The following is a 17,651-nucleotide window of genomic DNA, read 5'->3' as shown; positions in this document are numbered from 1 at the left end:
TCGCGGTTGGCGTCATTCGAAAGGGATTGGCTAAACTTAGATTTTAAAGACAATTTGGACCGATTCGGACCGGTAGATTTTGAGAAATCTCAAAAAAATCACGAAAAAAATTTTTTTCAAATGTGGTTTTTTTGGAATAACTTTCAAACGACTCTACCAATCGATTCCAAAAACTAATCAACTATTAATATCATAAAATTACGTCGATCGCCGCCAAGCCGGTCGAAATCGGTTGATTCGTTCGAGAGATATCGTGAACGAAATAAAACCAAAAAAAGTGTTTTTTCGTAATTACTCTGAAATTCCTAGTTCGATCGATTCAAACTTAAAGATTCTCTATGAGGCTGAAAAAACTGCGTTGAGGCTGAAAAAACTGCCGCCAACCGCGTGAAAATCGGTTGATTCATTCGAAAGTTATTGCGAATAATTTTTTTCATTATATATACTGCTCATTTCTAAGCTATAAATTTAGTAGGTCGGTTTTTTGGCTCATATTATTGTATAGTCATATATAATTATAAGCAAAATCATTTTTTGTCAGCTAAATATTATCAACTGACTAATTGTGCTTGATATCAGTTGTACTGAATTATAGCAAATACTCTACGAAAATGTTAAATTAAATCTTTCTGAAATGAATGAGATTTGAATATAGCTCATAATACTAATCTATTAAAATTTTATTTGCTATAGTCTTGGTATTAAAGCATCTAATTCAGAAGAAAAGTCATCAATTTATCGAATTCACCATTATAATTGTAATGATAAATATACTCGACCAGCTCCACTGTTACGCTCCAAAACATTACCGGCAATAATCGTACCAAATATTGATGTTTTTCCAGTGCAAGTCAATACTTATCAGATTACTAAAAATAAAGGTTTGTTTCTAATTTTCTTATTACAATTACTTTTTTCATTGAGTAAATAAACTTATATGACGATTACTTTCAGTCGAGATAATGAATGTTAGAAAACAACATCAATTTTCTACCACAAAAGATAATTCTAAAAGTATTATATCAACTGTAAATACCAATAAATTTTACCAACCAAGAGTACTCCTTACTGATAATATATTTGGTAAGGTAACACAAGAAAGGTTAAATAATATTTATATTTCTCTATATTTTTAACAAAGGTAGTAATTGTTTATTCAGTTTTCAAAGAACGACGTGAATCTACAAAAATAATGCCCCATCCACAAAGTACTTCTCAATACCAAAGTATTATAACTAGTTGTTACAAACAAAATAACGACTGTAGTTTAAAACCGCGGAGTTCAACAAATGATCTATTTAATCAACAAATAAACTACAATATACAGTATGCTATTCATTTTCAATATTATAAATCATGTTTGAATTTCAGGAAATTATATAAGTGTCAATTTTAACTATTGCTATTATTTTTTGATTCAAGAAATAATTATATACTTAGGAGTATTTCAATGGACAATATATTTCACTCTACAAGTTTGAATTGTTGCACGTCTAATCACATTGATAATCTCACCCCAAATATTCCACTATTGGACTACAAATATAAAAATAAATTTGATGTCAATACTGAACCTCGTTCACATGGTGTCTTTAGCCATCACACTAGTCAAAATGTGAATCCTCATTCAATGTTTTTAGCCAGAAAATGTTTAAAAATTAATGAGAAACAGAGTTATTTTTATCATGAAATTGGGAGACATAGTAAAGGACAAAGTAATCCAGATAGTGAGTAAAACATAATTGACATTATCCGTTATCATATTTTATGAGAAAGTTGAGTGATTGTAATAGTTTAGGTACTAATTATAGATATTATCTTCACCTTTCATTAAAAATTAAAATAGATTAGGATGTACTAATCAAATAAATATTTCAATTATTTAATTTTTATTTATAAATCAATTGGAGTTGATAAAAAAAAAAATTCAATCCTATCTGTGAAAAAATTTTCTCATATGACCTAAATCCTATATACATATAGATATGTCCTTTTATAATTTTTAATGTCTTGGCATAACTTGATATCGTCTGACATGCCCAAACATAATTTTTTAATCAAAAGTAGGTAGAGTCGAAAATCTCCGAAAGAAAGCGCACGATTGCTGAATTATCTTACAAGTTAAGTTCTAAAATAAAAATCACTTTTTTTATTCTCCTAAGGAACTGTACAGAAATTAGTTTTTAGTTTAATCAACTTCTAAAACCATTGTTGTTTCATACGAAATTTTTCTATTCTCGTACATAGCCTGCCATGATCATCATATCAGGCTATATGTGAACATTTTTCACTGGAATTTTTCAGAAAAATTATATTAAAAATTAATTTTTATTCTCATAATTCGTCTGATATAAAAAATGGCCATATCAGGCCACATCAGAATCTTTTTTACGGGTACCTACTGAGATTCTACTTCGTAAACTGAAGGAAATAAAATTCCTTGAAAATTTTCAAGCATTAGTTGAATTAAATACTATGTAAATAAAAGTATGTCACATATGAGAATATCGCATTTCAATATTACTTATGATCTGTAACGTAGATTTTTCTTACACGCGGTAGATCTTTACGGTAGCCCATAATTCACTACGTTACACTTCGTCCATCTCAGCCATCTCTCGATCCTCCAGGAACCCCAACAGGCGCCAGCCGACTTTTGTTTCACCGGTATCGGCAACCGGGATATGATAACTTAATTTTTATGTTCCCAGAACACCAAGAGCGGCTTCGACGGTAACGGAATACCTCGGTGTCGCTCAGTTATGCTGGTTATGGAGAGAGGGTCGTGATTCGGTCTCTCAGAGGAAGTAATTTCCTTACAAAACGGGACTAAACAATATCTAGTACACTAATCGGTACTCTCACTAACACTCCATCGTATTAATCGCTAAAATAACTAAATCGATATCTAAAATATCGCGGAAGCGGTCCCAAACGAACACGAAACAAAGACAATGGCTCGGGCCATTGTCTACAATAATAGCAAGCGTGAGGCACGCCAGCTTCGATACGAGAGACTCACTCCACTCTCAAAACACGATGCTCACTCTACGAGAGCTCGTCACTGACTCTTTTCACGGTACACATCTAATGCTGCCTAGTAGCGACGGCACGTCCGTCCTCTACGAGGACCTCCACAAGACTCTTTAATAAATCCGATCCGAAGCCAAACTTCCACACAAAACAATCCTTACTCTTTCACTACTCCAGCCAGACTGCCTCTCACCGTACCCCCACTACATTCATACCACCAGCTACATGCGCTCAACTCACTTTCACGCTACTCCCAGACACACATAACTCCACACTCATTCCCACTCACTCAACTAGTGTCCCAGACCTACTAGTGATCCCGCTCCCCTGACAGCCTTGACAGCACTCGCGACTACCCTCGAGCATCCAGCAATCGAGGCCTGTCAACCGCAAGCTACCGCATGAGCCTGCCAAACTCCCGTATTTCGGGGCGACGACATTTCAGTCGCTCCTCTGCGATAATCACCTTGCTCCAAGAGGCTGAACCTAAGTTCAGTCATCGATAACTGACCGGGAGACACGTTATATCGGTCACTTTTCCGCGATACAGCTTGACATCCTCGAGACAACTAACTTACACACACTTATTCACGATAGTCCTTAATACTACGACATAAACTCACAACATTAATCAAATATACTACTACTGTAACGCTACATAAAATGTAACGTTACAGATCATCATGAAAAAAAGTACTTAAAGTTACACTTTTCTTTAAAAGTACAAACTTTATAATACAGGAAATAGAGAGAATCTAATACAATTATCGGCGTACGTATACTTATATACATTCAATAATAGTTATGAAATTTTTGTTTAGAATTTGTGTGAATAAATTAAAAAATCGATTAGTGCAGTGAAAACTAATATAAATTGAAAAATTTCTAATTTTGATTCGAATAAGAAATTTGTACTTATTGCAGAGTGATGTAAGACTTAGTTGTAGAATTTTGACAAGATCACTTGTGAACAATTCGTCAGAAGACATTTTCTATTTCCGTTCTTTTTACGTTCGTACTTTTTCCGTATTATTACGTCATTTGATTACATACTTTAAATTTTAATATGGAACTGCGAAAATTGAAATTTTTGAGTTTCCAAATAAAATAGCAACATAAAAATTTTTAAATCTTTAATAAAGAATTCATAAATCCATTACACATATTAAATTTTTTTAAAAAATATTTCATCAACAACTGACTTTTTCGATTTTGATAGTAAAAAATACGTGAAACCTCATTTTACAGGTGAATGCATATAAAATTACATCTATGTTAGAGTGGTTACGCTTCAAACAAACTTATTTCATGAATCGGCTGATTTTAGAAATTTCTGAGTTTAGAAACGGCTTATTTCACGAATTTCCAAGTTTAGAAACGGCTGGTTTCACGAATGTCCAGGTTAAAAATCGTCCAATTTTAGAAAATTTCAATTTTAGTATCGGCTGAAATCAGCGGACTAAGTTTTTAAGTAGCAATATTTACGACTCTAAAAATTTTCAAGAGAATAATTTACAATAATCTAATTTTTTGTATGACGATATTTTAAATTTTCAAACTTTCCAATTATTTATTTTTTAATTTAGAATATTTTTAATTATTATTCATTTTAAATTCGGTAATTTTTAGACCGGTGATATTTTATTGAGGCTTTTTTTTTAATTACTGATTTTACGAATAAATTTATTTGCGAATTTGTTTATTTTTAAATAACTGTTTTTTTTATTTCACATATTTTACGATACATTTAAATTATTTTAGACATTATTTACGTTTCTAACATTTAAGAAATGTTACTTTTTACATTTAGCTCATTTTACAAATGGAAAAATTTAGAATTTTCAAATTTTAGAAAACCGAATCCTCTAAATTTAGAGTTGGCAATAAATTCCTAACATAGAAACAGAGTTGCAAATAATACATTAACCCTAGACTGGTCACCCGTATAGCGTGACGCCGCGTAACAACTACTCAACCTATAGAGACTCGCTATAGTGCGAGCGAGAAACTAAAAAAATGGTGACCAGTCTAGGGTTAAATTTCTTAATGCATTAGCATTTTCATTGGTCATTAAATTTAATTTATTAACCCTTCGTAGGTCGCATAATGAGCGCGGCACCGCTTTTTTTGCATTTTTTTTTCTCGAAATTGAGTTCATTGATAATTTTGAAAAAAATTAAGTGCATTCTTTTAACGTTTCTAAAAATTGTGACATTATTAAAAAGCATAAAAATATTTACGAAGTAATTTAAAAAATCAATTTTCGGAGGCGGGCGGCGCCATGCCGCCCGGTGCGAGTGAGCCTCCGGGAGATTTTCTAACTGCGCTGTTGCCATATGTCGTTACCTACGGAAGCCTGGTTGGCTCATCGATGACTTATAAGAAAGTGGCACTACACTCGCTTATTGTTTACATGTATACTACCCATAAGTATAAAAGTAAGTAGTAAAAAAGTCACTAGTGCACTTCCAACTAGTGCACTTGTTACTTGTGGATCCAAAATAGGGACAAAATGGCGTCATTTCTCAGTCATTACGTACATGTGTGCAGATGCAAAACAAAAACATCAACAATTAAAGTATAATAAATGAATTGGCACCTAATTAATAAATAAGAAAATTTTAAAATGAATTATTTCAGAGTTTCTGATGGAAAGGCTACAGTTAGATTACCTGTAAAAGATGGATAGGACATTTTTACAAATATAAATAATGCTGTGAAGCGAGAAAGAATAGAAGTTAAGGTAATTATTACGTGAAGCGTTCCACATTCACGTAACAAGATATTGGTAGGGAAGGATTGAGAAAGGAATATGGAGAGGATCATCTTAATGTGAGTTTATAGAATATGCGAGAAAAAAATTATTAGATAGCTCGGACTGGGATTCGAACCCAGAACCTTCCAAAGACATGTCGGCTACTCTACCATTTGAGCTATCCGGTCTATACTAAATTTCCTTTCGCTTATTCTATATACATTAAGCCACACCATCCATCTTACGGCAAGCATTTTTACAAATATAAATAATGCTGTGAAGCGGGAAAGAATAGGAGTTACGGTAATTATTACGTGAAGCGTTCCACATTCACGTAACAGGATATTGGTAGGAAAGGATTGAGAAAGGAATGTGGAGAGGATCATCTTAATGTGAGTTTATAGAATATGCGAGAAAAAATTATTAGATAGCTCGGACTGGGATTCGAACCCAGAACCTTCCGAAGACATGTCGGCTACTCTACCATTTGAGCTATCCGGTCTATACTAAATTTCCTTTCGCTTATTCTATATACATTAAGCCACACCGTCCATCTTACGGCAAGCATTTCTACAAATATAAATAATGCTGTGAAGCGGGAAAGAATAAGAGTTACGGTAATTATTACGTGAAGCTTTACGAATTAATACATGTATAGGAATATAATTTTACGTCTATATATATAAATATATAAAAAATTGATGTGGGTACTCAAATGAAAGGTCTCGATGAGTGTAACTCCAGGATGAGCTTATATCGTAGAAAATATCATCAGTAGACAAAATACGACGTCATTTCTTAATTATTGAAACTTTTTCAGATATAAGCTCATCCCGATGTTACACTCATCAAGAGCTTTCATTTGAGTACCCACATGCATTTTTGATATATTTTTCACATATACATATATATAATATATATAAATTTATAAAATATATGAAAAATTGATGTGGGTACTCAAATGAAAGCTCTTGATGAGTGTAATGTCGGAGTGAGCTTATATATTTAAGAATATCAATATTTAAGAAAGTACAGTGCAATTTAACAAAAGTCGATATGTAATTAAGCAAATTTTACTTATTCATAGTTGACAATTCTCGGCGGTCACATAGTGACTGCAGGTTGCTAGGGTTTTATATATTTCTACAACGATGTCTACCGAACCAATTAACCGATTTCGACGTTCTTTATAGCAATCGACGCCGATAATCAAAAGCTACAAATTAAATTACGACTAAAATAACAATCCGACATTAATTGAATAAATTATTTCAAAAAAATAATTTTTTTGAATTATTTCGAAAATTTTTTCGAAGATTTTCGAAAATCAGGGTACAACTACTAACTTCCCAATTTTTTGAAAATCATTGATATTATAGCGGGAAGTTGAAAATAGTTCGATTAATAATTAAATTTAATATCTAATTTTAAAAATTTCCACTAATCATTAAAAAAAATTTTTAATTTTATATATTTCCATTAACCATTAAATTCAATATTTTAATTTAAATGATTTTTGCTGATCATTAAAAAAATAATTTTAATGATAAATATTTCCATCCACAATTAAATTAAATTTTTCAGTGGAAAATTTTTTCATTAGAGAATTGAATTTAATGAGTTAATGAAAATATTTTTCATTAAAATTTTCACAACTCTGCATAGAAACCGACTCAAATTAATGAACTCAATTGTATTTTCGCATATGGGTGATTCTCTGTAAGGACGTCTTAAATCTGTACAAAATTGTCCGACCAAATTATTTTTGATTTTATTAGAAAAAAAATTAACAAGGGCTACAAAACTATCAGCTTAATGATAATAAATAAACAGCCAAATTAATTTTTGTTTTTTCGATATTTGTGTGTCTTTTGCCATATAACATGTCAGGGGACTGTTTTTTTTATCATATTGAGGAAAATCAAACAAACTATTTCAATGCATTCAACTTTTCAAGTTCTCAATGAATGTTTACATTAATTGGAATAATATTAAGACTTATGGATCCAATTTTATAAATAAATTATAAAAAAAATAGTTGCCAGGGGACTGAGTTTTGAAGTGGCCCAGACACATATTTCCAGCACAAACGGTGCTTTGACACTAAATAAAAGGGAGACTTTAGTTTAATGAATTTAATGAAACAAATTAATTTTCGGTACTTTTTATTGAAGAAGATTGTTAGTTAACTAATTAAGTTCATAAACATTGTGGACCAAATTATATATTATGGACGAATAACTTAAAATTTAATCTTAAAGTTTTAATTTTGAGAATGGGACAGCCCAGGGGACTATTATTTCGGTGGTTTACGAATTTATAGCAAAAAACTAAAATTTATTTCATTTTAGTTTTCAATGCTCCAAATAGAAATGTTTTTTTACTTCGTAACAAATTTTTTTTAGTAACAAAATAACAATTTTTCCAATAAAAAAATGCCTGGGACAGCGAAAAACATCCTTACAGAGAATCACCCATATATAAAATGTATGTCACATGTATATACGCTCAAAAAAAATTAGTAAAGCCGTTAACCTTACAGGCCATCCCTACAATTCCTCACTAATTTCAAATACAAAGTGGCCTAAATTCCACCTTTTACGATGTTTTTGACAGCTACTATTTTAATTACTCCAAGCTTTAAAATAGAACTGTTTTACATTATTCATCTATAGACAATTTGTTTGACAATATTACAATAGAAATATAGTAATTTCATCAAAAAAATTCTATTCAAAATGTTTTGTGATTTGAGTATCCCGAGGAAAAATTTATATATATATATATATATATATATATATATATATATATATATATACTAGCTGTTACCCGCCCGCTTCGCTGGGCACTTTATAGAATTGCATTTTTAGATCTAGACTTGAAATTTAATTAGAGTATTGTTTTGACTTGCACAGATTCCAAATGAGTATTGAAAGTTTTAGTTAATGTCATTGCAAGTCTCATAAGTAAAGTTGAAGTCTGTCTAGCTTCAAGTGCGAAGAATTTTTTTGTCATTTAAAATTTTCTCAGCGACATCAATTTTTCATAGAAAATAAACTTAACATGTTTTTCACATACCCAGCGTTTGGAAAATGCATTCATTTTAATCAGTAAAATTCCCTCGATCCCGTAATAAGAACAATTTATAAGTTATGTAATCAGCAAAAATAACATGTATGTAAAATTCTAAGTTCGTTGACCGAATTACTACATATAATGTTAAGTTTTGGAAACCTTACAATGACTTTTTTCCCGCTGGTAAAGAGACGTTTGTTGCAAGGAAATTTTTAGCAAATGTTATTAAAACTCAATAGATAGGGTCTAAATTTTATGTTTCAAAAAGTCCTAGTTGATAAACAACAACATTTTCAGTAGATTTCATAGGTATCTAACTATTTTAATTCTTGAAACCAATTTTACCATAACCAAACAAACGATCAGCATATAAATATAAATTTTCAACACTTAGTTCACCAGACATAATTAGCTTCTTTCTTTAACTTTTTTTTTAAATGACGTGAAATCAATCAAATATTAAGGTTATGTAATAAAAACAAAAGAAAATCGTATTAAAAACAAATGAATGAAAAATGAGTCTTTTGTTTTTATTAGCGGGAAAAAATGTATATAAAAATTAATCGTAAAAAAAATGAGAAAGGGTTGATAAAATCCAAAAATAAGTAGCCTATAACCATATATGAAAAATTCTGCGTCGAAAGGTAACAGTCCCATCCCGATAGCTTCAGTAGTTTTGACGTCAACTTTTATCAAAGGAACCCTATTTCGTTATATATGTATATTTTCCACCCACGCATTCGCCCACGCGTAGGTATATATGGAACTAAATTCTCAAAAAAGTAACGTAATAAAAATTATTTTCTTTTATGCTGATAAAAAAAACAAATAAATTGAAGAAAAATGCTCGTCTTTTGTTTTTATCGGCGGGAAAAAATGTTTATTAAAGTTAAATAGAAATAAAATGGTGAAGGATTGATGGAATTAAAAAAATAAGTAGCCTATAACCATCAAAAATTCATTCCGCATCGAATGGTCCTAGTCCCATGTCAATACGTTCAGTAGTTTTTGCGTGATTGACGGTCTACGAAACCCACTTTCATTATATATGTATAGATATATATATATACAGGAGATCAAGTTTTTGAACTCACTGATCACGATATCTCTGAAGCTATAAGGCCGATTGACTTGAAATTTGGTAGGAATATTCCTTTCGCCGAGTAGAGGTCAGCTAAGAACGGATTTTACGAAATTCCACCCACAAGGGGGGTTGCGGGGGCGTTGACAATAGAAAATTCCCATTTTTAACCTATAGCTCCTATCGACTTCAAATTTGGTAGGAATCTCCTATATGTGATGTAGAAATAATCTAAGAGCGGATTTTACGACAATCTACTCCCAATATGGATTGCGGGGGTGGACGTTAACAATGAAAATTAAAAATTTCCGACTTCTAGCTCCTACAGACTCCTAATTTTGTATGAATTTTGTGTAAGTGATGTAAAAATAATTTATGAACGAATTTTACGATATCCCACTCCACAGAAGAATGCGGGGGTGGGTCTTAACAATGAAAATTTTAAATTTTTTAGCTGTAGCTCCTAAAGGCTCAAAATTTGATAAATATCTGCTATATGCGAGGTAGAAATGATCTAAGAGTCGATTTTATGACAATCTACTCCCAATATGGATTGCGGGGGTGGACGTTAACAATGAAAATTAAAAATTTTCGACTTTTAGCTCTTACAGACTCCTAATTTTGTATGAATTTTGTGTAAGTGATGTAAAAATAATTTATGAACGAATTTTACGATATCCCACTCCACAGAGGAGTGCGGGGGTGGGTCTTAACAATGAAAATTTTAAATTTCCGAGCTGTAGCTCCTATAGGCTCCAAATTTGGTAAGAATCTGCTCTATGTGATGTAGAAATGATTCAAGAGTGGATTTAATGACAGCCTACTACCAATACGGATTGCGGGGGTGGGTATTAACGATGAAAATTTTTAATTTTCAAGCTATAGCTCCTACAGACTCCAATTAGGTAGGAATTTTCTCTAAGAGATGTAGAAATAATATACGAACGAATTTTAAGATACCTTACAGGAGTTTGCGGGGGTGGATGTTAACAATTAAAATTTTTAATTTCCAAGCTATAGCTCTTATAGACTCACCCCCAATAAGGATTGCGGGGGTAGGTGTTGACAAAAAAAAATCTTAATTTCCAAAATATAGCTTCTAAAAGGCGTAAATTTGGTAGGAATCTTTTATTTGTTATGTAGAGATCATCTCAAAACGGATTTCAATAAATTCTACTTCCGACAGGGATTGCGGGGGTGGGTGTTAGAATTTCAAATTTCCATTTCCAAACTGTAACTTCTACAAACTTGAAATTAGGTAGGAATCTTTAATTTGTTATGAGATCATCTCAAAACGGATTCCAAAAAATTCTACTTCCGATAGGGATTGCGGGGGTGGGTGTTAAAATCTAAAATTTTAATTTCCAAACTGTAACTCCTGCAGATTCTAAATTTGGTAGGAATCTTCGTGTACGATGTCAAGTTCAGCTGAGAATGGATTTTCTCGAATTCTTACCCTAAAAGGGATGGTGGGGGCGTTAACAATGAAAATTTCTCATTTCCAATCGATAGTTTTTATAGACTCGAAGTTTTGTTGAAATCTTTTATTTATAATGTAGAAATTATCTCGAATAGGTTCTTACGAAATTCCTCCCCACATTGAAGTGCGGGAGTAATAATTGTCAGGAAATTCATATTCTTTAAATACAGTTCCTACAAATATAAAATTTGATAGAATCTGAAGAGAAACAGGCAAATACCGGGATGGCCTCCAAGGTCAACGGATTTAAATATTTTTCTTTCTTAATAGTGATATTTTCTTACAACAATCGTCTCTTTGGCAGCGGCAAAAAAGTCATTGTAACGTTTCCAAAATTTAACATTACATGTAGCTATTCAGTCAACGGACTAAGAATTTCACATACATTTTTTTTTTGCTAATCACATAACCGATGAACTGTTCTTATTACGGGATCGCGAAAATGTAACAGATTAAAAGCATTGCATTTTCTAAACACATGAGATATAGAAAAAAAATTTGGCTACTCATTTTAAGAAAATTCGTAAAAAAAAAGTACAAATAATTTTCTATGTATAATTGATGTTACGGAAGAAATTTTAATTAACAGCGAAATTCGTCACAATTTAAGCTAGGCAGATTTCAACTTCACTTATGAGACCTGCAATTACTTTAACTAAAACTATCAATGCTCATTTAAAATTTTTTTTCTTCGTGTCAATTAATATTCATTTTTGGAAGAAAGCCACGGGAATGTTATAGTGATTGTACATTGAAAGTTACAATGAATTTTAGCTAGAATAATCATGTGGACAAAATATACAGACCAATTTGATGGAATTTGGAATCTGTGCAAGTAAAAACAATCTTCCAATTAAATTTCAAATCTAGATCTAAAAATACAATTCTATTGTGGGTATAGAGTGTAGAGTGTAGAGTGTAGAGTGAGCAGCGTCTTTTTCTTGTGCTTTTTTGTTTGCTATTATTTCAGTTTGATTTTGTCTATTTTTTACTGTAGGGACAGTTTTTTGAACAGTAATTTTTCGGGAATATTTTTAACTATCAACTGTTATTGGGCATTAAGTAGTTCATTTGTTATTTGTGATCAATTTTAAATTAGTGCAATTTTGAGGTTGGACTTTGCAGTTGGCTTGTGGGACTCTGTCTGTTTGGTGCTGCCATCTGATTGACTTATAGGAAAGGTGTTGTATTCATTATGGCTTGTGCGTTGTGTTTTTCGGAGATATCAGACTCGGCACACTGCATTAAAGCAAACTGCCATCTTCACCACAAGTTTCATGTATCATGTGTTAAACTTAGATACAACTTTGGATCCGCACCTGATGCTTTAGATGCGGTACATAAACAATGTCCTGCATGTTCAGAAACAAACTCAATGAATTTATTGACATCGATTGCTGTTCACTTGCCCAAGCTAAGTAAACTTGATAAATTGGATAACCTTGAAAAGTCAGCGCAAGATTTACACACAAAGGTAGATGATATTATTTCTAAGCAGGCTGCACTAGATGCTAAATTTAATAGTTTGGAGAAAAGAGTGAGCGAGCTTGAAAATAAAGGATTTTCAGGTGGCTCAAAAAAGGAGGCTGAGAAGATTTCAAGGGCAGCAGATATTCTGCTTAATTGTAACTTCTAACAAAGACGCCTCCAAATTGAGGCACAGGCTCTTGCGGATGAGATTTCAATTTCCGGTCTAGAAGAAGTGGCAGAGGAAAACCTAAAAGAAGTTGTAAATAACTTACTTGATGTTCTTGATGTACCTCGGGATGATTTCGGAGTCAAATATGTCAAAAAGGATCGGTAAACCAGTTGAAGCTAGAACGAGGAATGCTAAGCATAAACGCAGGGATGTTCTAATCAAGTTTGAATGTAAAGAAGCTGTGGATGTAATGATCAGGAAGTCCAAAGATGTAGTTATTAAAAATAATGATTTATTAGCCGAGGAAAATATCTCGCAGGACCCTGTTCGTCTTCATCGCCGTCATCCGCCTACTCTTTACAAATTTCGTTCGCAGGTATTAAAGGATTTCCCTAAGCTACTTCCAAAAAATGTGTGGATTGCTGCAGCCTCAGTGTTTGTTAGAATCGATTCGGAGAAACCGCCGCTGAAGTTATTGCCGTCTAATGGGATAGAGGTGCTCAAAAAGCACATTCGCTCGCGTGAATAACTTTCATTCACTCCATCATCACTATCGCTTGCTCAAGAACAAATCAGTCTGTCAACTTCCTCTTCTCAAGTTCCTCTCAGTGTTTGTCACGTTAGATACTTAAATCGGTTAGATACTTGGGCGTCATACTCGAAGATACTCTTACCTGGTCCTTGCAAGTTTCTGAAATTTGCAAGAATACCATGAGAACTCTCGCTCAACTTAAAATGAACGGTGATGCCTTTAGTTTTTCAGTTAGAAAAAGACTAGTAACTACCTTGATTTTTCCAGTGTTCGACTATTGTGCAGCGGTGTTTACTGATTTAACAAGTCAACAACAACTTAGACTGCAACGCAAACTAAATGCTTGTGTTAGATATATATTTAAAACATCCAGATTTGAACATGTTACGAGGTACTACAAAGAACTGTGTTGGTTAACTCTAAGAAGTAGGAGAAGTTTTTTCGTGTCTTGTTTAATTTATAAAGCGCTTTATCTACAGCAAAAGCCACTTATTGGCAATAATTTACAAATTTGTGAGTCTAGGCCGCGCAGGGGGGATGAAAGGAATGATTTGCTTGTTGTACCGGGTTGCCACAGCACCAAGTATGACAAATCCTTTTTAGTGAGTGCGATTAGGATATGGAATCGGTTACCTTCAGACTGCACCTCACAATCGACTTTTCCGGCTTTCCGTAAAGCATGTTTCGAGTTTTTGTTGAGCGAAGAGAATGCGTGATTTGACTATTGTCTTTAATAAATACTTTTATCTGATGATGGAGTGATATATTGATGTACTTACTATATGTATAATATACCAGTAATATTTGTAATACACTACTTTTGTTAATTAACATTCATTGTAATGTATTTTGGAAGGCCGCAAGGAGCTACGACTCCATGGCCTTTAAACAATAAATAATAATAATAATAATATAAAGCGCCCAGCGGAGCGGGCGGGTAACAGCTATCTATATATATATGATTTCCACGTATATAGTCACTCATCACGATATCTCTTGAACCATAAGACCTAGAGACTTGAAATTTGGTAGGAATATTTTTTTTATCGAGTAGAAGTCAGCTAAGAACTGATTTAACGAAATTCCACCCACTATAAACTATAGCTCCTATCGACTCCAAATGTAGTAAGAATCTTCTGTAAGAGATCTAGAAATAATCTATGAACGAACTTTACAATATTACACCCCACAGAGGATTGCGGGGGTGGGTATTAACAATGAAAATTTTTAATTTTCAAGCTATAGCTCCTACAGATTCCAAATTTTATAGGAAATTTCTGTACGTGATGTAAAAATAATTTATGAACGAATTGTTCTTATTACGGGATTGCGGGAATGTAACAGATCAAAATGAAAACATTTTCTAAACACTTGAGATGTGGAAAAGAAATTTGGCTATTCATTTTAAGAGATTTCGTAAAATCAAAAATTAAAATCGTAAATCCAAAAATGATTATTCATTTTTGGAGAAAGCCACGGGAATGTTATAGTGATTGCACATTGAAAGTTACAATGGATATTCGCTAGAATTATGACATAGATAAAAGGTACAGGCCAATCCGATAGAATTTTGAATCTGTGCAAGTCAGAACAATACTCCAATTGAATTTCAAGTCTAGATCTCAAAATACAATTCTATAAAGTGCCCAGCGGAGCGGGCAGATAACAGCTAGTATATATATATATGGGGCATTCCACGCCAAATCGACCACTTTTGAACCCGACCCCTTTAGATTTTGCTGAAACTTTTCCATCCTTTTCTACCCTTTGGAAAACATTTTTGAGAATTTTTTTGTCCAACCTCAAAAAAGTTATGAATTTTTCAAAAAAATGGCTTTTTTATTTTCAAATAGCCATAACTTTTTTAGAAATTAACTTTTGGGTACCTTTTTTTTTTAAAAAATTTTTGTTTTTGAATGAACTTTTCGAAAAAATATACGAAAAAAATTTAACATGATCAATTATATAAAATAATCGGTTTTTTTAAGTACAATCGTCATTTTTTCGAAGTCCGCCATTTTCTTTTTTTTTTCTCAAAAACTTCAATTTATTTGACAACTATCCCCGCTAATCCCGAGCAGGGCCGATTTTTTATATTTTTTATTTATTTAAAAAAAAATTTTGTTTAATTTTAAAAAATGAAAATTTTTTTTTCATAAATACTATTTATATAACAATAAAAATGTTATTTAATGGTTCTGAGGTATTATAATCTCTATTTATTATATTAATTTTATATTTTTTTGAATAGGATTAATGATTAATAAAGTAAATTTTCAATGTCTGAAAAATTATTCAACAATTTATTAATTATGTCTCTGGCGTTTAAATATTTTACAAATTTTGTGCTCGTTGGAATTTGAAAAGTTTTTAATGTACAAACAACCATTTTTGTCTGGAATTATACAGTGTAATTGTTGAGTTCCTGTGATCGGTTTTGTTTTTAAAAATCTTTCATTTAAATCATTTACTGCTGTTTTATAATCCTCTTCTGGGGAAAACTTAGTTATGATGTTTGGCAAGTTGTCCGGATCAGAAGTCCATTCAAAGAGTTCTTCAGGCGTTGTTATTTGTTTGTCAACCGCAAGTTGGAGACTTGCTCTTGCTGCATATCGTTTAATGGTACCACCAATACCATCACATGGACCTTTGCCATGGGCTGTCGCAAAAAAATGCCATTCAGCAGGAATGTCGAAATCCTCTTCGTGATAATATAAATTTACGAAGTTTTTAAAGTTTTTAAATTGTTGAGGAGCCCCGTCAGAAAAATAATAAATTTTGTTACAACGTTCAGGAAGACTTTTCACATAGTCAGTTATTAATTTGATAAAAACATGTATGGCAACGGCATCATGATTATTACAATCTGAAATAATTACTAAACTTTTGTGTTCAAGTTCGCCATTTACTTTATAATAAATCACTACTGGGAAAATTGTTGCTTGATTATTGTTCCAGTGAAAACCAGATGCCGCGTTTTGCACTACGAACGCGTAATTTTCTGCAAAATCACAAATAATGATAAATTCATTTGGTTCTAATGTTTCTCTCAATGTTTTCAAAAATTTTGCTTGTTCTTTAGCAATAAATGAGTGAGGTAGAAGAGTTTTCAATTCAGTACAAAAATCTTCAACAAATTCTTCTATAGGCTTAATAATAGTTTCTAAACTGCTTCTCGGTTTTAGATATCCAATACTTATATGTAATATTCTCAATTTCGTGATTTTCAAAACATGCCAGTAAAGGTTACTCAACTCATCTACCCCTGGACAGTTTTCACATCTACCCAAATAACATAGAAACGATGGAGATTTACATACAATCAAACTCAAACAATCACTATAGTGTGTAATGGATATATCTGTATTTCTTGTTAGAGAATGAATATTCGCACCTGAAACATTTGTGATTTAGTTAAATAAAAATTCACACATTTATAACTGTTAATGAATTTGATAATTACCAAGCATCATTAACTTAACGTTTTGATGGATCGTACAGACACAGATGGTATGTGTTCCACTTGCCCCTGCTAACACACAATGTTTAGGTCGCAGAGAAGCAAATCTCGAAAATCCAATTTTCTCTGCAGCGTTTATTTCCTGAAAACATTGGTATAATTCTTTTAAGTTAGACAGGACAAGTCTTTTTTGGACGGGTACTCGATTACCATCATCATTTCGAACTGAAACAAAATCTTTCATACCTGGCATCGGAGCACTGTACTCATCATCATTATAAAAATTTTCAACTTTCAATTTCACTTGATCTGCAATTTTTCTCCCTATAAAAAGATGTTGAGTAAGTGAGTCTTCAGTTGTGTTTAAGACATCAATTTAATGCTATATATACCTAATTTTGATTCAGGTACTGAAAGTAGACCTTTTTCTTCAACCAACGCTTTTGCTACCCTTGACATATGTCTTGATGTATTCATAGTTTCAGAAATACGTCTTTCACTCCATTGTTCAGGTAATAATGTTAAAATCTGTATTTTCAATGATTTTTCCGTTTCTTTATCGTTAAATTTGTCTTGCAGTAATTTTATTAAAGCGC

The 17,651-nt window shown here is 32.2% G+C and overlaps 1 protein-coding gene across 3 annotated transcripts in view; it reads left to right on the top strand.

The window, feature by feature from the left end:
* LOC123259979 (ankyrin repeat and fibronectin type-III domain-containing protein 1) overlaps window positions 1–17,651 on the top strand; it is a 100,298-nt gene that overhangs the window by 49,800 nt on the left and 32,847 nt on the right. For all 3 annotated transcript variants that reach the window (XM_044720827.1, XM_044720826.1, XM_044720831.1), the window contains 4 exons: window positions 694–881; window positions 955–1,083; window positions 1,161–1,326; window positions 1,423–1,727. In XM_044720827.1, the coding sequence (XP_044576762.1) occupies window positions 694–881; window positions 955–1,083; window positions 1,161–1,326; window positions 1,423–1,727 (788 nt within the window). The remainder of the gene's footprint in view (window positions 1–693; window positions 882–954; window positions 1,084–1,160; window positions 1,327–1,422; window positions 1,728–17,651) is intronic.

This window comes from Cotesia glomerata, linkage group LG2, assembly GCF_020080835.1.
Source record: "Cotesia glomerata isolate CgM1 linkage group LG2, MPM_Cglom_v2.3, whole genome shotgun sequence".
Taxonomy (NCBI): domain Eukaryota; kingdom Metazoa; phylum Arthropoda; class Insecta; order Hymenoptera; family Braconidae; genus Cotesia; species Cotesia glomerata.
The sequence above is the reverse complement of the archived record's forward strand: the minus strand, read 5'-3'. Positions and strand labels throughout refer to the sequence as shown.